Below are 22661 nucleotides of genomic sequence, written 5' to 3'. Positions count from 1 at the left end.
CGTCACTGTGTCGAAACACTGAATCTCAACTTGAGATGGCCGCTTTTCCCTGAGCCTGGTTCTGCCGGAGGTTTCTTCCTGTTAAAAGGGAGTTTTTCCTTCCCACTGTCGCCAAAGTGCTTGCTCATAGGGGGTCATATGATTGTTGTGTTTTTGTCTTTGAATGCAGGGTGGGTAGAGTCTACCTTACAATATAAAGTGCCTTGAGGTGACTGCTGTTGTGATTTGGCGTTATATAAATAAAATTGAATTGAGTTCTGCAGGTGGTAGCTCTGGTTCTGCTCACAAACGGTCCTCCTGCTGCAGGTTCTGGTTAGAAGAAGCTTCCAAAACAGAATGAGGAGGAGGTTGAGTGATATTGAGGACCAACAGGAACCTGACCAACCTGCATATGTCAGATGGCAACTATTAAACACAGTGAATTTTCAAAATAAAAGTGATGCTTTCAGAGTGGTTAAGGTCTTATGAAGTTTTAAAACCTTGTTGTTGTTAAATAAGAAATCTAATTGTCAAGAAGAATATTTTAGTCCTTAAATCACTTTGTGTCCAGATACAAGTCACAATGACAGAATAAAATGGATGTTTGTGATGATGAATAAAAGGCTGAGGATCCTGTGAAAATCTGCACACTGTGAGAGGAGGAATTCTCTGCCCCCCCCCCCCCCCCCCCCCCCCCCCCCAAACACACACACACAAAACTATCACACACAACATTTGGCCAACAAAAGAAAACTGGGCACGGAGACGAGAGGAAAAAAGGCTCAGCATCAGGAGACGAGAGGCTTTCCCTGCTGCAGTATGTTTATCTGCTTTTCCAGCCAATTTGGCAGCGGTTAGGGTTTTGAGGAGGAGGAGGGGAGCATGCTGGTGTGTGCAGACCCCGGGTTTGTCACCCAGACCTCTGCTGCCCCAGCCGGCTGGCTATCTGGCTCCAGAACACCCATCAGATCACAGCCAAGACTGAGAGAGAGAGCCACACTCTGACGGCTTCCAGAGCAGCTGAATTATAATGAATTACAGTAGTCCAGCCTGGAAATAATAAATACATGAACTAGTTCTTCTGCATCACTCTGAGACAGGGTGTTTCTAATTTTAGAGATCCTGCACAAATGTTCTTCCATTTGTCCTACATATTTGTTTAATATGTGCACTGAATGACATGCTGGTCTGGTGTTACTGGAGTAAGTATCTGGTTAGATACCATATTTGTAAGATTTTAGGTTTGAGTACAATAACCTCGGTTTTATGTGAATTTAGAAGCAGAAAATTAGAGGTCATCCAGGTCTTTGTCTTTAAGACATCCCTGCAGTTTAAGTAGTTGGTGTGTGTTATCTGGCTTCACACAGAAAGTTGGGTGTCATCTGCATAGTGAAAGAGTGTGCTGTGTTTCCTGTGGAGCTCCAGCTGATTATGTCTGTTTAAGTTGTGGCTGTGTAGAACCGATAGCGAGTGAGGTCATCATTTATCATCAAACATCAATTGAACGAAATAAAACCTGTGATAAGCTGCGGGAATTAATAACTGCTTTCGCTGATTAGATTCCTCCATCAGCTGACTCCAGTGGTTGTAGCTGTGGTGCATGAATGTGGATAACTGATAATTGAACACTTTCTTTACTACCTCACACCTCAGCACCTGCATTCATGTTAGAGCTATACAAATGACTTTAATTTATTGATGTTTTCATTTTGTGTATTTTCTTTTTGATTGGCTGCTGGGGGACAGTAATTTCCAGACTTTTGAGAGGAAGTATTTCTTATCTTGCGAGGTTTACAGTTAGAGTTTAGGCTTCAACTACACTGGATTTCCTTTAATTCTGATCACGTTCCTAGTATCGGAATCAGATCTGGAATCAGAATCGGGGTGAAACAGCTTTCATCAGCGTAAGCCTGTCAGCTTTAGAAGGCACAGACAAACTCAGTCTCATGTAGTTCAGACCACTACAGTTATATATTCAAGGAGGAGGAAATGTCCCCTTTTTAACTTCTGAAAACATCAAAATAAGGTCACGAAGCTAAAATCACGAACAGCCCGACGAGTCAGAAGATGAAGAAAAACCAGTTTGAACATCGTGTCTCAGTTAGTTCGTGTGTCTCTGTCATGGAACAACACAAATATTTAACCTCAATCAAAAACTAGTAATGATGTGAAAATCTTTTATTCTTCAACATTAACGCTGGCTGCTTAGGACCCTCTGGAAGGCCGGATTTGGCCCCCGGGCCACATGTTTGACACCCTCTTTTAGAGTCTGAGTTTGAGCTGTGGCTGGATTTACCTTTAACTGATGATGTGGGTTAGGACTCAGGTGCACACGTGTGTGTGTGTGTGTGTGTGTGTGTGTGTGTGTGTGTGTGTGTGTGTGTGTGTGTGTGTGTGTGTGTGTGTGTGTGTGTGTGTGTGTGGTGACAGCAGATGATGAATGTGTATTATTAGAAAAATAACAACAACGTTGGCACCAGAGCACGGCCGTCCCTGGGCAAACGTGGACGCTACTGCAGCCAGATGTTACACCAGGACTGTGTGTGTGTAGGCCTGGGGCAGTTTGTCAGCTGCAGGGCTGAGAGGCAGATTGTGTTGGCAAAGAGCAGAGAGGACAAAACACACACACACATACACACAGACACACACTGGTTTGGGGGACACTGCCTCAACCTGAGGACAATGTCCTGTATAACATGTTCTCCCATCGGGAGGCGCTGCAGAACTGAGTTGAAGCTAAATATCAGATCAGTTTCTAACTGCTTCCACTCTTCTCTCCTCAGTTTTGTTGTTACAAACGGTGACTCGTCTCGCAGCTCCACCCTCCACTTCACCATCGAGCATGGTGACCGCATCCCGCCCACCCTCAGCCGCAACGTTGGCCTCCGGCTGCAGGATGGCTCCACAGTGACCATCACTTCGGACCAGCTGCAGCTCACCGACCCCGACACTACCACCGCCAACCTGGGATACGTCATCACGCAGCTGCCGCAGCACGGGAAGCTGCTGCTGAGAGGCACGCCACTACCCTCGCCGCCCCGGTTCTCCCAGACGAACGTGGACGACCTCCACCTGACTTACCAACACGACCCGAGCAGCCCTGCGAAGATCGACGGGTTCTACTTTATGCCGAGCGACGGACACAACAGGGGCTACCTGGAGTTTGGGCAGCTGAGGGAGGAGCCTGCTGTGTTTGACATACAGGTGAGCCACGAACGCAAAACACAACTCAGAGGAAGTAACAGGAAGTAACACAACACAGGAAGTCTGAACATTTCAGTTCAGTTTTACTTATATAACCAAAAATCACATCAACAGTCACCTCAAGGCGGTTTTTTGATAAGGTAAAGATTCTACAATAATACAAAGTAAACCTCAACAACCACGTGACCCCTGTGACCGGGGGACAGTGGGAAGGAAAAACTCAATTTAATCAGGCAGAAAACTCCAGCAGAACCAAACACTGACTGCAGGGTCAGAGGTCAGTGTGGCTCAATCCACAGGTAGAATTACTCTATTCATCTCACAGCAGAAACGTGAAATTTTAATAATAACTAAAGCAGGTCAGACGGAGCCCAAAAAACAACGATCTGGACCTCTGCACACGGCTTCAAACCAGCAACTTCCAGCAGTGAAAATGGACCAAACACAGGAGGTGCTGGTCCTGATCTGGAACCAGTTCCAGGTTTCCACTAAAAGCCTGATTTTGACCCAGAGTTGGATTCCTCCCCACAGGTTACCTGCTGACGGGCAGCCAGGTGGCTAACACCATCGCCTCGAGCCTCTGAGACTCTGGAGGCCACCTGTGATTGGACCAAACATCGAATAGTTTGTGTGTGAGAAGGATATCAGTGAAATGTGTGTGTGTGTGTGTGTGTGTGTGTGTGTGTGTGTGTGTGTGTGTGTGTGTGTGTGTGTGTGTGTGTGTGTGTGAAGCCATTAGAGCAGGGAGCATCCATGAAAAGCAGCAGAGCAGAGGATCCCCTCACAGAGGAGCAGCTCATGCCTGCAGCACAAATCTCTGACCTGATGATGACATAGATTTTATGTCTGTTTGTGTTTGGACATAACAGATACGACCCGGATGAATGAAACTGGGCTCCTTCCTCTGTTCTTTAAAATATTAGAAACCGAAAAAGCTGCAGATCACTGAGATATTAAAGGACCTTGTCTTATTCAGATGTTCTGTTCCTGCTCTGAAAATGAATTACACACACCAAAAAAGAGCTGAAGTCAGAGGATGGCATAAGCTTCATCAGTGTCAGCAGAATCATCCATGAACAGACTCATACATAGGACATCGGTGACACCTGGTGGTCAGGCAACTGAACTGCAGGCAGAGAGAGAGAGACGGGTAAAATAACACACACTGATCAGTTTCTGCTGCTTCTGCACAAAGTTCTCTGAAATATCCAGAACATAAAAATCCTGAGATGAAGTGCAGCAGGCCTTTTCAGGAAAAGGAGGCACTGAGAGAACGAGGGGGAGATGATTTGTGCTCAGTTTGATGACAACAGCAGCGTAAAAGCGCCTTCCACCGACCGCCTCTGCTCAGATCTTAAATCAGGATGACAAAGGATGACCTGAAGCTCCGCCAACATGTGATGTCACATGCTGCTGTTTCTGATGTCACTTCCTCCATCACCTTTGAATCTGTCGCTTCCACAGATTTGAGTTTCTGTAAAGTGCTAAAAGAGCGACGCTTTCTTGGGAAGCCGTAAGCCTGACTGAAGCCCGACTGTTATCTCTGCATGACCGACAAATCATCCTCATCCTCTCCTCTGAACTTCGTCTGAAGACACGTTCCAGAAAACACTGTTTGTTAAACTGTTCATTCAGGTCTTGAAGTGAGATGATGAGTTGATGACGGATGCACAAACGAAGTGTTTCCCTAAAGAAAATAAAAAAGTTTTTTGCGTGTGTTTGACTCGTTTGGTTTCTTTTCGATTCCTGCTGCTCAGTTTCCTCTGATCTTCGTCCCCCTGAAGTGCTCGCTGTTTCTGTGTTACTGATTTAACTTCCTGCTGTGTTCAGGTGGATTGGGTCGACCGGACGCCTCCCACTCTGACCACCAGGGGGAGTCCCAGCACCGTGGTGGATCTGGGCGGTGGCCGTTACGGAATCTTCATCACCAGCAGAGAGCTGCAGGCCTCAGACCCTGACAGCCCCACAGAGGAGCTCGAGTTCTCCATCAGCAGACCTCCACTCTTAGGATACCTGGAGAACGCCGCCACAGGTGTGCGAGGAAACTGATGGTTGCTTACACAGGCTCACCTGTGCAGGGCTCACGTGCAGTCAGATTAAAAGCCTTCCTTCTCTTCCTCTTCCTTCTCTCGCTCCATCAGGGTCGTACATCAAAGGTCGTTTCACGCAGCGTGACGTGGATCGGCGAGCCGTGATGTTCGTCCTCCCCGCTGACGTGGAAGTGACGTCTGACAGCTTCCTGTTTGTCCTCAGAGATCCGGCAGGAAACAGCGCGTTGCCTCAGACGTACGTTTTTTTTTGTTTTTTTTTTAAACTTTATTTATCACATTATAGACATACAGTCAGGTAAAACAGGGATCACATAAAAGATAACATTGTGGTAGTACAATGAGGAACAGAAAGAGTGACAAAGACAGTGAGACAAAAGTGAGTACAAAAAATAAAATAAATTAAGGGGAACAAAAATAAACAAAAGTTTGCAAGAGCCAAAATCAAGTTAGCAGTTTCAATCGGTTACAGATGTTAACAGTCTTGAGAGCCTTCGTGTTTTTTGATGAGGAGATTGTCCTTATATATTGTGCAAGTTCCATTTTTAATACAAGAAGTTCAGGCTTTCTGCCGAGGACTTTGATTTTGTGTATATGAAATTTTGCCAAAAATAAAACCAAATTTATAAAAAAGAAAGCATCATTGTCCTTGTCTTTAAAATTATAATAGCCAAAGATAACATCCTTATAGTACAGTTGAAGATTAGGGAGAACAAAGTCAGTAATAAACTTGTGGAAATCCTTCCAGAATTTACACGTAAATTTACATGACCAAAACAGATGAGAAACTGTTTCAGGTTGCTCTTGACAGAAAGTACAATTTACATTTATTTCAGCCATAAATTTGGACAAATATTGTTTGGTAGGGTAAAACTTATGAATCAACTTAAAAGAAATCTCTTTAATTTTGTTTGTCAAGAAAAACCTTTGTGGTAAAGTCCAAACTTTTTTCCATTCAATATCTGTTACAAAATTGGCCCAATAAAATATGGCTGATGGAACAGAGACCATTGCATCCTGAAAGAGAGATCTTATTTTGGTATTTATAGACTTATGAGAGGAAAAGCAAACATTTCCAAGAGAAGAATGTAACACATCCGGGGGAGTGACCTGTAGTGGAGCACTGTGGGAGCATCTGTGTAACATGGACAGACCAGATGGGATGGCATCGAACACTATTGAGAATTCTTTAGGCGTTATCGGTACATTGTATCTCCTGAGGAACTCAGAGTAATTATAAAAGAGTCCATCTTCTCTAAATAACTGACTAACCAAGATTATTCCATTACTAAACCAGTTATTTAAAAAAAAAGAGTTTTATTTTTATAAATAATATTGCAGTTATTCCAAATAAAACAGTTTTGTGGAGAGAAATTGTGTTTGTAAATCAGTGCCCATGCCAAAAGAATTTGTTGATGAAAGTGAGAAAGTTTCAGTGGTATTTTTGGAATACTGTAATTGCAGAGCAGTAGGAAGTTAAGGCCGCCTAAATTAGAGAACACATGATGTGAGATAAAGTTCCAGATAGAGCCTCAGACGTACGTTACATCACATCCTGTCTGTCTGCTCGTGGTTACTCTGTGAACATAAATGAAACCTTCGGTCAGGTGGGGGTGCTGTCTGACTCTAACAGCCTCTTCTTTTTCCTGCAGGCTGGAGCTGTCCTGGTCTCGAGTGGAGCTGTCGGCGACCTGCTACAGAACCTGTGAGACGGCCGGGATACTTCAGATCCGCGTGCAGCGCAACGGGAGGAGCGCTGACCCTGCCTACGTCGCCATCCAGGTCACGCCTCACCCACCTCCTGGTTTATAATATATAAAACTGGAAGTTCCTAACCACTTTGTCTGCTCAGATTCTGTTTTAAGTCTGAGTGCAATCGCAGACTCTCAGATGTCTTCCTGAGCGTTTCTCAGTTTTCAAGCCGCTGTGGTAAACCTGCGAAAGACTCCAGCTTTTACAAACTCTGAGTTAGATTAAAAACAGCCGACGTGTAACGAGCAGGAAGCTGTAGCTCGGTTTGTTTTGGACTAAAATCCTGACGTCTTCTTCTTCAGGTGGACGAAGGATCAGCCAAAGCTGGCAGAGATTTCACTCACAGCACTGCGAGTCTCATCCAGTTCGATCCAGGTCTGACCGCCGCTTGGACTTTCACCGCCTCATCATGTGACCTGTTGTGGCGCAGCGTGCAGTCCCTGTCTAACAGCTGTTTTTTGTTGTGCTTCAGGTGTGAAGGTGAAAACCTGGAACATTTACCTGATTGACGACGGCCTGGAAGAAAACCACGAGAGCTTCACGGTCACGCTGAGAAACCCCCAGAACGCCGTCCTGGGACCAAGGAGCTCGGCCACCGTGGAGATCATCGACCCCCACCGAGGTGACATGATCGATCTGATCAATGAGTCCAATGAATGAATGAGTTTAACTCTACAAACTGAGAAATAAATACAATAAATTGTCTGTGAGTGGGATTTAAAAATGATTCCAGTCGATTTAAAATGAAAACTGCTGCTCCATCAAACCATCCTCACACCATCACAGTTAGGACTTTAAGCCGCTGGTCAGTCTTAGATTCGACTGAACGTTAAAGGATTGCTTCTGTGTCTCAGGAAGCTGTGACCCAGACGACCTGTGGGTAGAAGATGATCAGCGCCCCCTTCCTCCTCCTCCTACTCCTCCCCCTCTCCCTCCTCAGCTCCCTGATCCTCTGCAGCAAGAGGAGGAAGAGGAGGTTCCGGTCATCAATATAGAGGCGGAGCTGCTGTGGGAGAACCAGCCTCACCCGCCCCGAGGAGACGTCCCGAATCGACATCACCTGGACTACAAAGAGGTGGAGCCACGAGACCCAGAGCCCCACAGCAATGGCTACACCCCCCACAGCAGCCACCTAAACATTCAGCAGCACACTGGAAGCAGTACTGGGAACACTGGGAGCACGGTGAGACACAGACAGAACATGATTCTGAGTTCTTTAAACTTTAAACAGTCAGAGTGAACAATTGTCACACGATCGTAACAAATCAGCGAACAGGAAGTTGGGCTCAGATGGGCACCGCCTGCGCTCTCAAACAATATCTGTTCACAGATTTGTGATCCATTTTCTCGTCTGTGTGTGTTTGTGTGAGTGTGTCTTTCTGTAAATTCTGAACTTTGTGTTGTTGTTCAGGTCCGTCTGTCTGCACAGAGGAGGCCTGAGGACGAGCAGGAGAAGGTTTGGACGGTAAGACACTCAGCCAGTTTATCCAATGACCGACTGAAGCTCACTGTGTTAATGTCTCTTCCTCCTCCCCCTCCTCCCCTCCTTCTTCCTCCAGTTCCACAGTCTGACTCCTCTCCGGCTGGAGGAGCTGCAACCGGGCGATGTCGAGTGGAGCTGGTCAGCTCACGGTCGTCCCCTGCAGGAACTCCAAGTTGGAGATTCTCCTCAGATGGCTCATCAAGCTCAGAAACACCAACAGCACAAGGCACACACACACACCTGCACACACACACACACACACACACACACACACACACACACACACACACACACACACACACACACACACACACACACCGGAGTAACCTTTGACCTCTGGCTATCTGTGTGTGTTCAGGTGGGGAAGTCTGTGAGCAGCTCATGTCCTGATGGCTGGACGCACCACAGGAGACGATGTTACATCCTCAGCCCGTCCGTGGCGAGCTGGGCCAGCGCCGACAGAACCTGCTCGCTGCTGTAAAGAAGCCGCTTTCTCCTCTGACTCTGTTTCCGTTCTGTTTCCGGTTTGCTGATTGATCTTTGGTTTCAGATTTGGTCACTCAGCTGAGATGTGACACAAGTCAGAATCATCACTGATATCCTTGACATGTTTAAAACATGACCATGAGTCTCGCTGTAACACATCTGACGGTTTAAAGGAGGTCCTCACAGAGTTTCTTCCAGCTGTGCGTGGCGAACAGCCTGCAGCTGCAAAGCAAGAAAAAGATTTTGAACCATCGCAGTGACTGTTTGATTTTTATTTTAACTTCATGAGCATTTGAAAACTGTGCTTCATTTAATTAAGGCAACGATGCTGAGCCAGCCTGAGGTCATGCACCTCTGTGCTGCACGTATGAGCAGGACGGAAATATTAATCAGTGAAGAACCTGCTCTCTGATGTGACCTTTGACCTTTGCTCTCCTCTCCTCTGGCAGGTTTAACAGCAGCCTGACCGACGTGCACTCCAGGAGAGATGTGAGCTGGCTGTGGAGGTTTGCAGGGAAGAAGCCATTTTGGATCGGTGGGTGTTTCCTCAATAATGATAACCAGTAATTAATCAAGTTAATTAATAGTTAATTTAGCTGTTTCCTGATGTTTCTTGGCTTTTGGGTCATGTTGACTTTTATCCACATTTAAAGAACTGAAAGTCTGAACAAACCCCAGCAGGCCTCTGCAGTTTGACTGGGAAACAGATTTTATTTCACTGTGTTTTTAGGATGTAGCACAGATATGTGAAACTGTATGCAGGCTGAATCTGGTCCCTCACAGATTTTCACTTTGGGCTCTTAGTAACACCTCGCTGGACCTGCAGGTTCAGAGAGAATCAAAGGTGATGCTGACGTAGGAGGAATAAACGAGCAAAGTTCTGTTTTCAGAAATTTAGAGTTTGGGGCATCACTTTGAATATGTGGCAAAGAAAGCAAAGCCATTGTCTTTTTTTAAACTCTGTTCTCAGAGCGATCAAGCTGTCATTGTTACCTGGCAGGAGGCTGTGCTGCAGGCAAACTGCAGGATCATTTTCACACAGGTGCCGAGTTTGTTCTCACACACCTGAACACAAAGGAAGCTTTGTGGTGTCGGTGTGGCCCTCTGGATCACTCTTGAATCTGCCATCTTTTGATGCTTTGAACTCTTTGGAAACTTTTAAGCTGGCAAACCTGAGCAGATTTTCTTTATTCATGAGTTTTCGGGCTGATTCTGATGACGATGAAAGGTTTTTGTTTCAGTGACTCTGATTTGGAGCTCCAGTGGATGAAATGTTGTATCCTGAGGCCTGGTGCGTGTCAGGCTTTGCTTCCAGACTGACGGCTCCTCTGTCTGCTCCTCAGGTCTGTCTGGAGGTCCAGGACGCTCATCGTGGGCTGACAGTCGCTCGCTGTCTTCCTCCAGACTGAGGGGGGCGCCAGTGAGCCCCGGTGAGCCCGAGAACGACTCCAACTGCGTGCTGGTTCAAAACCCGAGAAGCTGGATCTCCACGAGCTGCTCTGCAGAAACTCAGCACTCATTCATCTGTTCATCGCCAGCTCAAACTCACTGAGACATTCATAGCCAGTGGCCTTCATATTTAACGTGATGAGGTGATGCTGCTCTGTACATTAGTTTCATACTTTGTCTTAATAAAGCTGCTGCACAAACACAAATATGAGTCAGCAGTTTGGTGACTTCTTTCCTCACATTTTCAGATAGGTTTGTATTACAGTATAAACGGTGTCATTGATTGGAATCAATGTTTAAAGAGAGTTAGCCAGTTTGAACAGATGAGTTTTGACTTGAATGAGAAGAGAGAGCCAGTTTTCCTGATATCAGGAGGAAGGGAATTCCAGTGCCGCGGTGCAGAGCGGCTAGAAGGAAGAAATATACAGCTGAGTGTCATCAGCATGACAGTGAAACTTAATATTAAATTTCTGAGTATGTAACCAAGTGGAAGCATGTAAAAAATTAATAGAAAAGGCCCTAATACTGAACCCTGTGGCACACCAGCAGAAACAGAAAATGAACCTAAAAAGTGAAATTTAAGTTGAATGAAATGAGTGCAATCTGAGAGATATGAGGTGAACCAGGCTAGGAGGATATGACTAATGCCAAAGTCTTTTCAGAAGGATAGTGTGGTAAATCAAAGGCTGCAATCAGAGAAGGGTGAGGATGATGAGGACACTGGAGTCACCTGCCATCAGGAGGTGATTGGTCGTTTTTAATATTTTCTGTGCTGTGAAGTGGGCGAAAACCAGACTAGAATTGTTCATAGAGATTATTGTTATTGACGTGTGTGAAGCTAAGAGGCGACAACATTCTCAATAATTTTAGAAATTAAAGGGAGGTTAGATATCTGTAGAAAGTTATTGAAATTATGGGAAATTATTAAGAATTGGAATAATGGATGCAGTTTTCAATAATGAAGTAACAACTCCAGCGCTGAGGGAAAAGTGAATAATGGTGGTAATAAGGGAGGCCAGTATTTAAATCACTTTCTGAGTATCATGATGACGTATTAGAGCCACATTAAGAAAAAAAAATTGAGATCAAAGTTGAATTGTGGATATTACCGTTGTTGTTTCAAGACAGACTGCCACATTTGCTGTACTGTCTACAAAATGTCTTGTTTAGATAAGTAGTTGAAACAAAGTGATCAGCTCTTATATGTGAAACAACAAGCATCTTCTTTACTGCATGAAGGTGTAACCATCGATAACCTTGCATCCGTTGATTAGCAGCCATTTGATTTTGTACAAATCCGTCCAACTCTTCCACATTTGTGTTTTTCCATCTGACCAGATGCAGCTTTCCGCACCTTGTTTTCGGCATCCATACATTTATCACCACGATATGGTTATATTCTAAAGAGCAATCATTGCCTTCCTCGTGCATGTTTGAGCTTGCTCTGCTTCACTTGTTTATTGGAACAAGAGATCCTGAGCACCTTCTTTGCAGGTGCTTGGAGAGATTCGGTTTTACGTTAGCTTTTCTGTTCTCTGCACAAATTACACTTTTCTGTTACACCATATTTAATGTTTTTGGAAATTAATTTCTGAATTTGAAATCACATTTAATCCGCACTGATACAAATACCTTGCACTGGAATAATGTTTTACCTCACCTTTAGATAATAAACCCACGTTTCCACAGAAATTGTTATCAAGACACGGCTAAATATTGACCAGCTCTCTGACAAGGTGTACAAACACAATTTCAGGATATAGTTGCTGGAATTTGTATTGGGAATGAGGACCAATCGGACTGAGGACATTCTACACCCTTCCTTAAAGCACACATTCTAATAAACCTTCAATGGTTACTTGAATAGTTTTAAAAAAGAAATATTTCAGTTTTGGATTTTTAATCATTTTTACAAAATTCAAGAAACTCTCAAAACAAATTTTCACTCTGAATTTCTTTTAGTGCAGACTAAAAACATGATAACTTAAGGAATTTAAATACTAATTAAAAGTAAAGCGGTCAGAATTCTGAATCGTCTCGGCAAACTGGTGGTTTTTCAGTGTGTATTCTATATTCTAACATGCGGCCTTGTCAATCAAATCACAGAAATAACAGATACTTGATGGCAGTTAAATTTAGAGCAGTGAAAATTTCTGAAGGTTGTATGTTGCTACTTTGACTTATTATTAATTTAGATCTCAGTCCTGCTCAGATTTCCATCCAGAGATTCTTCCGGTACGTGGGAATAAAGACTTGTTAACCTTGAGTGCTGCTCTCCGTGTCTGTCTCTGCGCTTGGGTTCACGTTTCGTACCGTCCTCCGTGCCTGCCTCAGTGTCTCCTGCTCTCGTCCCTGGTTGATGGTGTCTCTAGCTTCACATATCCCAGAACAAAATTGCAGTTTGATCCCCGGCGGTCGTGTCACAGAGTGGGGAGGAATGATTAGACACATCAACGGGTTGGTGGTGTACGGACGCACTCGTGCAGTATTACAGTTCCTCTCTGAACAAAATTAGTTTTGATATTTGTGATTTCCACATGTTACTCTTGATTTTTACCATATTTACTAATATTAACATAGAAAGTTACAAAAATTACTTGCTGAGAAAATAATTTCAGCAAATTCTTGCTGTGCTCCACCCTGATTGGAGGATAACTGCACTGCCAGCACTCATGGACATTACACCTTATTTACAAACCGTATTCCTATTTATACTTCAGTGCCACCAACATCCCTATTTAAAGTGTATTTAATATAACCTTATTTAGTATAGTTGCAGCAGTCCCCCCCCCCTGCATTTAATAAAATACGTTTTTGAAATCAAAACAGAGCTGCAATCCATCATGAAGCAAACAGTGACATCATCAAGCACTAGTTTATTTTAACCAGACTTATGAAGCATGGAGGTTTCAGTTCAAGCTACATTAACGAACTACAACTAAAGGGTTAGGGTAGCTACATTAACTATAGTTAGTTAATGTAGCTAAGTATAACTAAACTAAAACACAAGCGGTTCATTAAAAGACATGAGGTTTTTGTTTAAACTTTATTATTGCTCAGTAATAAGACAAAAGTATTTATTACCTGAGTACGAGATTCATAAAAAATACACCATAGCCATGCATTAGTTTAGTTTGTTTATTTTTAGCAAATGCATTTTGCAATTTTAGAATAAATCTGCATTCATGTGCAAAATGTAGCATTTCCCAATGAGATTGAGAACATGCAGTGCCCTCACAGAAAGGGCCAAATAATTTCAACAACAGTGAGAGGTTCTGAATCGAGGTGTTTTAAATTGTAAGGTAAAAACCTTACAAAATTAAAGCTCCAACCCAAACAATCCCCCACGAGCAAGCACTTGGCAACAGTGGGGAGGAAAAACTCCCTTTCAACAGGAAGAAACCTCCAGCAGAACCAGGCTCAGAGAGGGTCAGCCATCTGCCGCGACCTGTTTGGATGGGGCTGATGCGAGACAGAACCAACACTGTAGGATTTTAAAATTGTTGAAATCTTGTGAATTGTATATATCATAGTCGAAATCATAGCCTGATTTCGACTATGATTTTGTAGGGAAACAATGTTTTCAAAAATTTCCCAAAACAACAACAGTTCCTAGTGGTCTTTGAAGAGGATTGTTCAGATGAATTGTTGTTATTATTCTCCTTAACAACAAAAACCTTAATCCTCTTCTCCTTCATCCTGTTCACTTCAGATATCAACGTTCTTGCTACATTATCTTCAAAGTTTAACTGCCTGAATTCCATGGCAGTCTGTACCATCAGTTTAGACTTATATGTCTTCTTTAGACTCTTATAAACGGCTCTAACAAGTTTGTCTAAAGATTTTGGAAGTTGTGCGGGTAGTTTACCCACAGCCATTTCAATGACGTTTTCTAAAATGGCAAAAATGTTGACCTGCTTTGTTGCTGTGCCTGTCTTTAAGGCGACCATGTTGTTCAGCCTAACAAGAAACTGAATTATAAAGTTTCTTTCTTTAGTTTCTTGTGTCCTTTGCCCTGGACTGGGGATCTGTTCTTCAGACGTTTCAGCAGGACTGGTCTGATTTTCCCAAACAACAGAACCCTTTATCCTTTTCTCCTTTACCTTATTGATCTCTGATATTAAAATTCTTGAGACATTTTCTTCAAATGTTGACTGACGAAATACAATGAAAAATCGTAGCAAGTCCTTGGAGTCGTACATCTTGTGCAGTCCACGGAAAACAGACTTAACCACCCTGTTTATAGATGTTGGCAGTTCTGCAGGTAATTTTCCTGCAGTTTTTTCTGTGACTGTTTTGATGAGTGAAAACATGTCGATGGGTTTTATGACTAATTTAGTTTTTGTTGTAATGGTGTTTGAAAGCTTTACAACAAACTGAACGATAAAGTTTTTTTCATCCATTTCTCGTCTCTCTGCCCGTGTACGGGTCATAAAGACGGATTTGAAGAGAAGTGTCTGCATCTCCTCTTCAGATATTTCTATGGGCCTGGTTTCCTGTGGACTGTCTCCTTTAAAGGAATCCATTTGAGTTTTTTTCTGTGCTGTTCTCTGATCCCGTTGCTAGTGTCTGTAATAACTTTTGTTTCTAATGTCTCTGCAAAGCAAACCATCGGTGTCGAATTGTGCGATACAAATAAACTTGCCTTGCCTCCGCCCCTATTTATGAGCTGGTAGGACCAGATCAAAGCTGAAAATGTATCACGTGACACCGACGTCAGCTCTGGAGTGTGATGTCACAGCAGGGTGTAGCGACTGTTTTTATGTGTTGTCGTTAGCAACAAGGACGGTAAAACCATCGTGTACGCTTGTTTATTTCCCTTTCACAATAAAGCTCAAGATCCTGTTGAGACTTTTCAAAATAAACTGAATGACGTGAAAGAGTGTTTACGGATGAGTATGGGCTCAAATTGTGGTCATAAATATGTCGTACTTGTAAAAAAGATTTGTATGTGTAAAAAAGATTTGTGTGTGGACTTAGCCAAAAAGTACATGTGAAACTCGAAGCGGCAACCTTCTGATTACAAGGCAAACTCCCAACTCTTGAACCACGACCGCCCCACAAATAATTAACAAAATATTTATGACCACAATTTGAGCCCATAGATGAGAAGCAAAAAAGAGCCGCCAGGTGCTAAAAATAAACCTTAGACTCAAACGTTAGAACAGGCCTTTCCCCGCAGCACGCCGTTGAATAAATACTCACGAAGAAAACGGCGGCCGTTACAACTTATGTATCGTTTCATGCATCGGTTAAAACACTCAACTCCAGGTACACGATGCCCAGCTGAGTCGAGCTGCCCGAGATTCACAGAATTTACAGAAAATGTTACATTTTTGTGATTTCTATCGTTATCGGGGCTATAGATGCTTATATTGGGATATGTGATTTTGGTCACATCGCACAGCCCTACTCTGAGGTCATAGCAAATTAGAACAAATGAAATATTTCACTGGAGCTTTAGATCCCTCTCTGTCCACAACAGAGGAAAAACAAGGCACCAGTGAAGGATCACCCTGCTGTGCTTTGATCAACATTTCTCTGGTCATATTCGCATGACACAACTGCGGATCAATGTCAGTTTTCGGGTTTTGTTCAGCCTCCGCGTGCACCTTTGGCAAGCAAGCGGTTTTAATCAAACCCACGCCTGCGGGGAATTTAGTGCCCCTCGCTTCTTTTCTTTTTAATACTGGACACGCAGCAATCAAATGTCCTGAGTCGTGACAATAAAAACATTCTCGACCGTTTGATCTAGCAATGAACGCTGATACATTTTTACGCACTGCTCGTGGTGACTTTTTTCGTTCAGAGAAATTTTCCTGAAACGAATTCTGTGCACAGAACACACTTTTGTGCGTTAAAACAAACTCGTCAGCCAGGAGTGCCGCGTTAGTGAGAGACGACACCTTTTGTTCGTTTAAATAAGTCACGATGCGTTCCGGCAAACACTTTTTAAACTCCTCCAGCAAAATAAGGGTTTAACTCTTCCACGGTTTTAACTTTACATGAACAACACCATTTCTCAAACAACACATTCTTTTCTCGCGCAAACTCAACAAAAGTCTGGTTAGCAGTTTTATTAAGATTCCTAAATTTCTGCCGATATGCTTCAGGGACAAGTTCATACGCCTGCAGCACAGTTTTCTTAAGAGTTTCATAATCTAAACTCTGCTCAATAGACAGGCTTGAACACACTTCTTGGGCTTTTTCCACAAGCTTACATTGGAGTAAGAGGGACCAAAACTCTTTCGGCCACTACCTATAACTATAACTAAACTAAAACACAAGCGGTTCATTAAAAGACATGAGGGTTTTTTTTTTAACTTTATTATTGCTCAGTAATAAGACAAAAGTATTTATTACCTGAGTACGAGATTCATAAAAATACACCATAGCCATGCATTAGTTTAGTTTGTTTATTTTTAGCAAATGCATTTTGCAGTTTAGAATAAATCTGCATTCATGTGCAAAATGTAGCATTTCCCAATGAGATTGAGAACATGCAGTGCCCTCACAGAAAGGGCCAAACAATTTCAACAACAGTGAGAGGTTCTGAATCGAGGTGTTTTAAATTGTAAGGTAAAAACCTTACAAAATTAAAGCTCCAACCCAAACAATCCCCCACGAGCAAGCACTTGGCAACAGTGGGGAGGAAAAACTCCCTTTCAACAGGAAGAAACCTCCAGCAGAACCAGGCTCAGAGAGGGTCAGCCATCTGCCGCGACCTGTTTGGATGGGGCTGATGCGAGACAGAACCAACACTGTAGGATTTTAAAATTGTTGAAATCTTGTGAATTGTAAATATCATAGTTGAAATCATAGCCTGATTTCGACTATGATTTTGTAGGGAAACAATGTTTTCAAAAATTTCCCAAAACAACAACAGTTCCTAGTGGTCTTTGAAGAGGATTGTTCAGATGAATTGTTGTTATTATTCTCCTTAACAACAAAAACCTTAATCCTCTTCTCCTTCATCCTGTTCACTTCAGATATCAACATTCTTGCTACATTATCTTCAAAGTTTAACTGCTTGAATTCCATGGCAGTCTGTACCATCAGTTTAGACTTATATGTCTTCTTTAGACTCTTATAAACGGCTCTAACAAGTTTGTCTAAAGATTTTGGAAGTTGTGTGGGTAGTTTACCCACAGCCATTTCAATGAGGTTTTCTAAAATGGCAAAAATGTTGACCTGCTTTGTTGCTGTGCCTGTCTTTAAGGCGACCATGTTGTTCAGCCTAACAAGAAACTGAATTATAAAGTTTCTTTCTTTAGTTTCTTGTGTCCTTTGCCCTGGACTGGGGATCTGTTCTTCAGACGTTTCAGCAGGACTGGTCTGATTTTCCCAAACAACAGAACCCTTTATCCTTTTCTCCTTTACCTTATTGATCTCTGATATTAAAATTCTTGAGACATTTTCTTCAAATGTTGACTGACGAAATACAATGAAAAATTGTAGCAAGTCCTTGGAGTTGTACATCTTGTGCAGTCCACGGAAAACAGACTTAACCACCCTGTTTATAGATGTTGGCAGTTCTGCAGGTAATTTTCCTGCAGTTTTTTCTGTGACTGTTTTGATGAGTGAAAACATGTCGATGGGTTTTATGACTAATTTAGTTTTTGTTGTAATGGTGTTTGAAAGCTTTACAACAAACTGAACGATAAAGTTTTTTTCATCCATTTCTCGTCTCTCTGCCTGTGTACGGGTCATAAAGACGGATTTGAAGAGAAGTGTCTGCATCTCCTCTTCAGATATTTCTATGGGCCTGGTTTCCTGTGGACTGTCTCCTTTAAAGGAATCCATTTGAGTTTTTTTCTGTGCTGTTCTCTGATCCCGTTGCTAGTGTCTGTAATAACTTTTGTTTCTAATGTCTCTGCAAAGCAAACCATCGGTGTCGAATTGTGCGATACAAATAAACTTGCCTTGCCTCCGCCCCTATTTATGAGCTGGTAGGACCAGATCAAAGCTGAAAATGTATCACGTGACACCGACGTCAGCTCTGGAGTGTGATGTCACAGCAGGGTGTAGCGACTGTTTTTATGTGTTGTCGTTAGCAACAAGGACGGTAAAACCATCGTGTACGCTTGTTTATTTCCCTTTCACAATAAAGCTCAAGATCCTGTTGAGACTTTTCAAAATAAACTGAATGACGTGAAAGAGTGTTTACGGATGAGTATGGGCTCAAATTGTGGTCATAAATATGTCGTACTTGTAAAAAAGATTTGTGTGTGGACTTAGCCAAAAAAGTACATGTGAAACTCGAAGCGGCAACCTTCCGATTACAAGGCGAACTCCCAACTCTTGAACCACGACTGCCCCACAAATAATTAACAAAATATTTATGACCACAATTTGAGCCCATAGATGAGAAGCAAAAAAGAGCCGGCAGGTGCTAAAAATAAACCTTAGACTCAAACGTTAGAACAGGCCTTTCCCCGCAGCACGCCGTTGAATAAATACTCACGAAGAAAACGGCGGCCGTTACAACTTATGTATCGTTTCATGCATCGGTTAAAACACTCAACTCCAGGTACACACTCAGAAAAATTATGGTTCTTAAATGGTTCTTCAGATGGCTTCATGGTTCTTTATTAAAGAACCATCATACGTCAAAGAACCTTTTTATTTTGTGGATGGTCCTTCAGCTATTACAAATGGTTCTTTAAAGAACAAAAGGTTCTTCATCCTTAGCAATCTAAGTTTGATGGTGTAAATGGCATAAATATTTATTCACTATAATGAGGCTGTGAATTATACTGTGTGTTTTCTTTGTGTGCATGTGTGTGCGAAGGGAGAGGGCGGGTTACCTGGCAATTACCCTTTAAGAGAAGATGGTAGGAAACTGAATATTCAAATAAAAGTTAGAAATATTTGCTTAAAAATATACTGGTGGCAGGGGTGGGGGCCAAAGCCTAAAGACCCTAACCCCCCCCCCCCCCCCACACACACCCCTAACCCCACAAACACATTATGAATATGGTGAGTTAACAAACAGTAGACACAATACACACATTCAAGTACTGTACTTTAGTTTTAAATTTTAATAAAGCATTACTATTTTCTACTCCAAGGCATTACTTTTGAGATTATTATATATTTTTGAAAATACAGCATAATGATAATACTAGTTATTGTAAACTTTACAAACCACCCAGCAGTATGTAAAGTCAAATTATAAGATACAAGTAAATAACAATTGCAGAACAGAATGTCAGTGTAATGAACACACACTTCGTTTTGACAAAGCACAGCTTAGGTAAATGATCTGAGTAGTTGTTCATCACTGAGCAATTTGTTAATATGTGTTTCGAGCCAAATAAATGACAGAGAGAGAGTGACGTCAGAACACGTCATACTATAACCTCCCGGGAGCGAACGGAGGGGGTCAGTCGTTGGGATGCGCATGCGCAGACAGAGTGTGCGAGCGGCGGGCCTTGACCTTTCGGGGAAAAAAAACTCACGGACGGTGACAGCGAAACGGATAACAGTCTTCAGTACCTGCTGGACTTTGAAGCTGTGGATTCTGGGACTGTTAGAAAAGGTAAAACATTTCCATTAAAACCTTATTACTGTTTTGTTTTTGTTACTCGTCATTGTAGCTTGCTGTTAATGTTGTGCTAACAGTAGCGATTAGCTAGATACGTTAGCCGTTGAGGTCAGCGCAATTTAGTATCCGGTATACAGAAACTGTTTTCCTAACAAAACCACTGTTATAATTACGTGAAGGTGCTCCCAGCTAATTTGAACCTTTGGCTTCTAAAATATGTGGTTCAATTGCGTGCTGCGTACATAACCTAATGTCAGCTAGACCGAAATTAAAATTTAATATATTGTTAAAGTCACTAAAATGGCGCCTGAAGCCTGTTGTGAGCTCTGTGTCTGCTCTAGAAACTGAAATTCTGTAGATCTGAGCCGTACATTAAATACTCACATGAACCTGTACTTTGAATTCTGTATGAGCTGTATAAAATACAGCTATGCATAAGAGTTTTGAATGAATAATTAGATTAGATAACTCTTCATTGTCTAATCGAATTATATAGAAATGAATAGAAAGTGGTTCTTTAGACTGATGCCATAGAAGAACCTGTTTTGGTGCCACAAAGAACCTTTCAAACAATGGTTTCAAACATGAGAAGGTGTGTCTTTGACTGTTCCTGCATAACTTAGTTTCGGACTAGTTGACAAGTTATGCTCCGGTCATTTGATGTTTCCAAGATAGATGTTCTTTTGTAATATAGTTAAATTTTTTTGTATATTTAATTTATCCACCATCATACATCATACATACAAGCTAAGAAGAGGTCGTTATACTAACAAGAGGTATCAACGCTGGGCCAAAGTTCAGCACATGGTTAAAGTTTGTAATCCAGCCAGAGCTGAAGCAGGTAGCATCAACACATAAATCTACTCTACCCGGCTTAAATCACAAGAGCACCTCTGACCAAAAAGCTGTAGATTTTTCTTGTTTGCACAAATTAATCCAGATTCACATTAACTGTGTTCACAGCTCCAACAAAATGAGGAAGAGGAGGGGCAGAAACACAATTAGATTGAATTACAATTGGATGGAAGTTGAGGACAAGGAGAAGGAAGCTTTGGATGAGGAGGAAGAGAAGCAGCAGGAGCATCTTTAGGGATCCCTATGATGTCATTGAGGTTTGTTTCATTAATATGGTCCTCTCACAAAGAACGATGACATGTTTTAGTTCACGTACTTCCTGTATTAAATAGTGATATGCAAAATGTTGTGAAAAACCATGGAGCAGGTACGTATAGTGCATCTGCAGGTAAATGAACATCAAATCTCTAAGACAGACTGAAATCTGTATATTTATCACCCTTATGATAAAACCCATGTCAGCCATTGGTTTATGGACTTTGTATTTTGAAGCCTCAACATTTGCATTATTGCTGTTGCTATGTTGGGACCATATTAGGATGAGGGATCAGAATCTGGAGTCATGCACACTATTATTTCATTTAGTGTGTATCCATAAGATTCGTACAGCAGATCCAAGTTGTGCCTTGAAAACAGGAAAGTCGTCTGCATAGAGGAGAACTGTAATAGCAGGCTTGTACAAAGTGAGGCTTTGTGCTCACATTTGCTGCAAACACTCATTTTACCCTGTTTTGATGCAGCTTTCACTTGAAATCAGGCAAGAACTGGACTTATTTTTTACAATGTGTTCTTGTGAATTGATTGTGTATCGCATATGTTTGGTTTGACTTTCTGCAAGACAACAGTCGTCCACTGGCCAAAACAATTTTCCAAATACCTCCACGTGATCAAGCCTGGATTTAGAAAAGAATAGCAAAAAAAATCTGCACCTCCTGCTTCAGATGCAATTTGTGTTTGTGCGTTCAGAGGCAGCGGCGAGAGGGGAGACCTCGGGTCATCCAGCTGGAGAGCCTGACCAGGAGGAGTCGAACATTAACTCAGCTCTTCCAGGGCACCCTGCAGACTCGGCTGTTGGCATCGACGAGGGATGACGTGAACGCCAAACTGGAGTCCATCACAGGTCAACTGCAGGTATGCGAGTCAGACCTTCTGAGGAGGGTTTCACTTTTCTCTCTTCTTTATAATTGACTCTTTTCTCTCTCTTTCAGCTCCTTGTCTCAGAGTGGGAGGGATTTGAAGCACAAAGGGAGGAACTTGTCATTTGGTTGGCTGATATGGATGTCCGCCTGAGTGAGGTTGACCAGCTGACAGGAAACACCAGTGAAAAACTGAAACAACTGCAGGTGTGGGCTTGTTTTGATATGACATATATTTGATATGAAACATACGTCAGAGACATTGTCCTAAACTGGACTAACAAAGGACCATGAGTACAACATGAAACGTACATTACATAGCGTAAGGCTGAAGTTCATTGATCATTTTAATCATAAACTTGTTGTTGAAATGTTTTTACTGAACATGCAAATATCTGCTGATGAAAATGTGTTGATTTATTGGTCTGTTATGAAGCTATTGCTATTTCTAATGTGTTTTATCACTTTCTGATGTTTTATTAATTAAACAATACATGTATTATTTGTTGTGTTATCTGTAGATATAGTATTTATATATATATATTTATTTATAGTATAGCCAATATATTTAATTATTACTTTTTAAAACACTAATATGTGACATGTATTAGTAGTGATGTTGTGCTGAGGGTTAAAATGCCTTTTTGTCTTTTGGTAACTACAAAATGACAATAAACCATTAATATATGTCTATGCTGTGCTCGTATTTATTTTACCCTACT

The 22661-nt window shown here is 42.2% G+C and overlaps 2 protein-coding genes across 8 annotated transcripts in view; both read left to right on the top strand.

Moving 5' to 3' along the window:
* frem1b (Fras1 related extracellular matrix 1b) overlaps positions 1-10607 on the top strand; it is a 41034-nt gene extending 30427 nt beyond the window's left edge. For all 7 annotated transcript variants that reach the window (XM_080877395.1, XM_080877394.1, XM_080877397.1 and 4 more), the window contains 12 exons: positions 2763-3183; positions 5014-5215; positions 5325-5469; positions 6884-7013; positions 7286-7358; positions 7456-7605; positions 7838-8166; positions 8395-8448; positions 8543-8692; positions 8825-8943; positions 9402-9487; positions 10296-10607. In XM_080877395.1, the coding sequence (XP_080733521.1) occupies positions 2763-3183; positions 5014-5215; positions 5325-5469; positions 6884-7013; positions 7286-7358; positions 7456-7605; positions 7838-8166; positions 8395-8448; positions 8543-8692; positions 8825-8943; positions 9402-9487; positions 10296-10504 (2068 nt within the window). In that variant the 3' untranslated portion in view covers positions 10505-10607. The remainder of the gene's footprint in view (positions 1-2762; positions 3184-5013; positions 5216-5324; positions 5470-6883; positions 7014-7285; positions 7359-7455; positions 7606-7837; positions 8167-8394; positions 8449-8542; positions 8693-8824; positions 8944-9401; positions 9488-10295) is intronic.
* Positions 10608-19807: 9200 nt separating this feature from the next.
* On the top strand, positions 19808-22454 carry LOC308393842 (uncharacterized protein). Its single transcript, XM_080877863.1, has 4 exons — positions 19808-19942; positions 20912-21060; positions 21770-21934; positions 22012-22454. Exons 2-4 carry the CDS (start codon positions 21004-21006, stop codon positions 22177-22179), a joined length of 390 nt encoding a protein of 129 aa, XP_080733989.1. The 5' UTR covers positions 19808-19942; positions 20912-21003; the 3' UTR covers positions 22180-22454.
* The last annotated feature ends 207 nt before the right edge of the window (positions 22455-22661 follow it).

This window comes from Rhamphochromis sp. 'chilingali', assembly GCF_963969265.1.
Source record: "Rhamphochromis sp. 'chilingali' genome assembly, chromosome: 3".
NCBI classification, from domain to species: Eukaryota; Metazoa; Chordata; class Actinopteri; order Cichliformes; family Cichlidae; genus Rhamphochromis; species Rhamphochromis sp. 'chilingali'.
The sequence above is the reverse complement of the archived record's forward strand: the minus strand, read 5'-3'. Positions and strand labels throughout refer to the sequence as shown.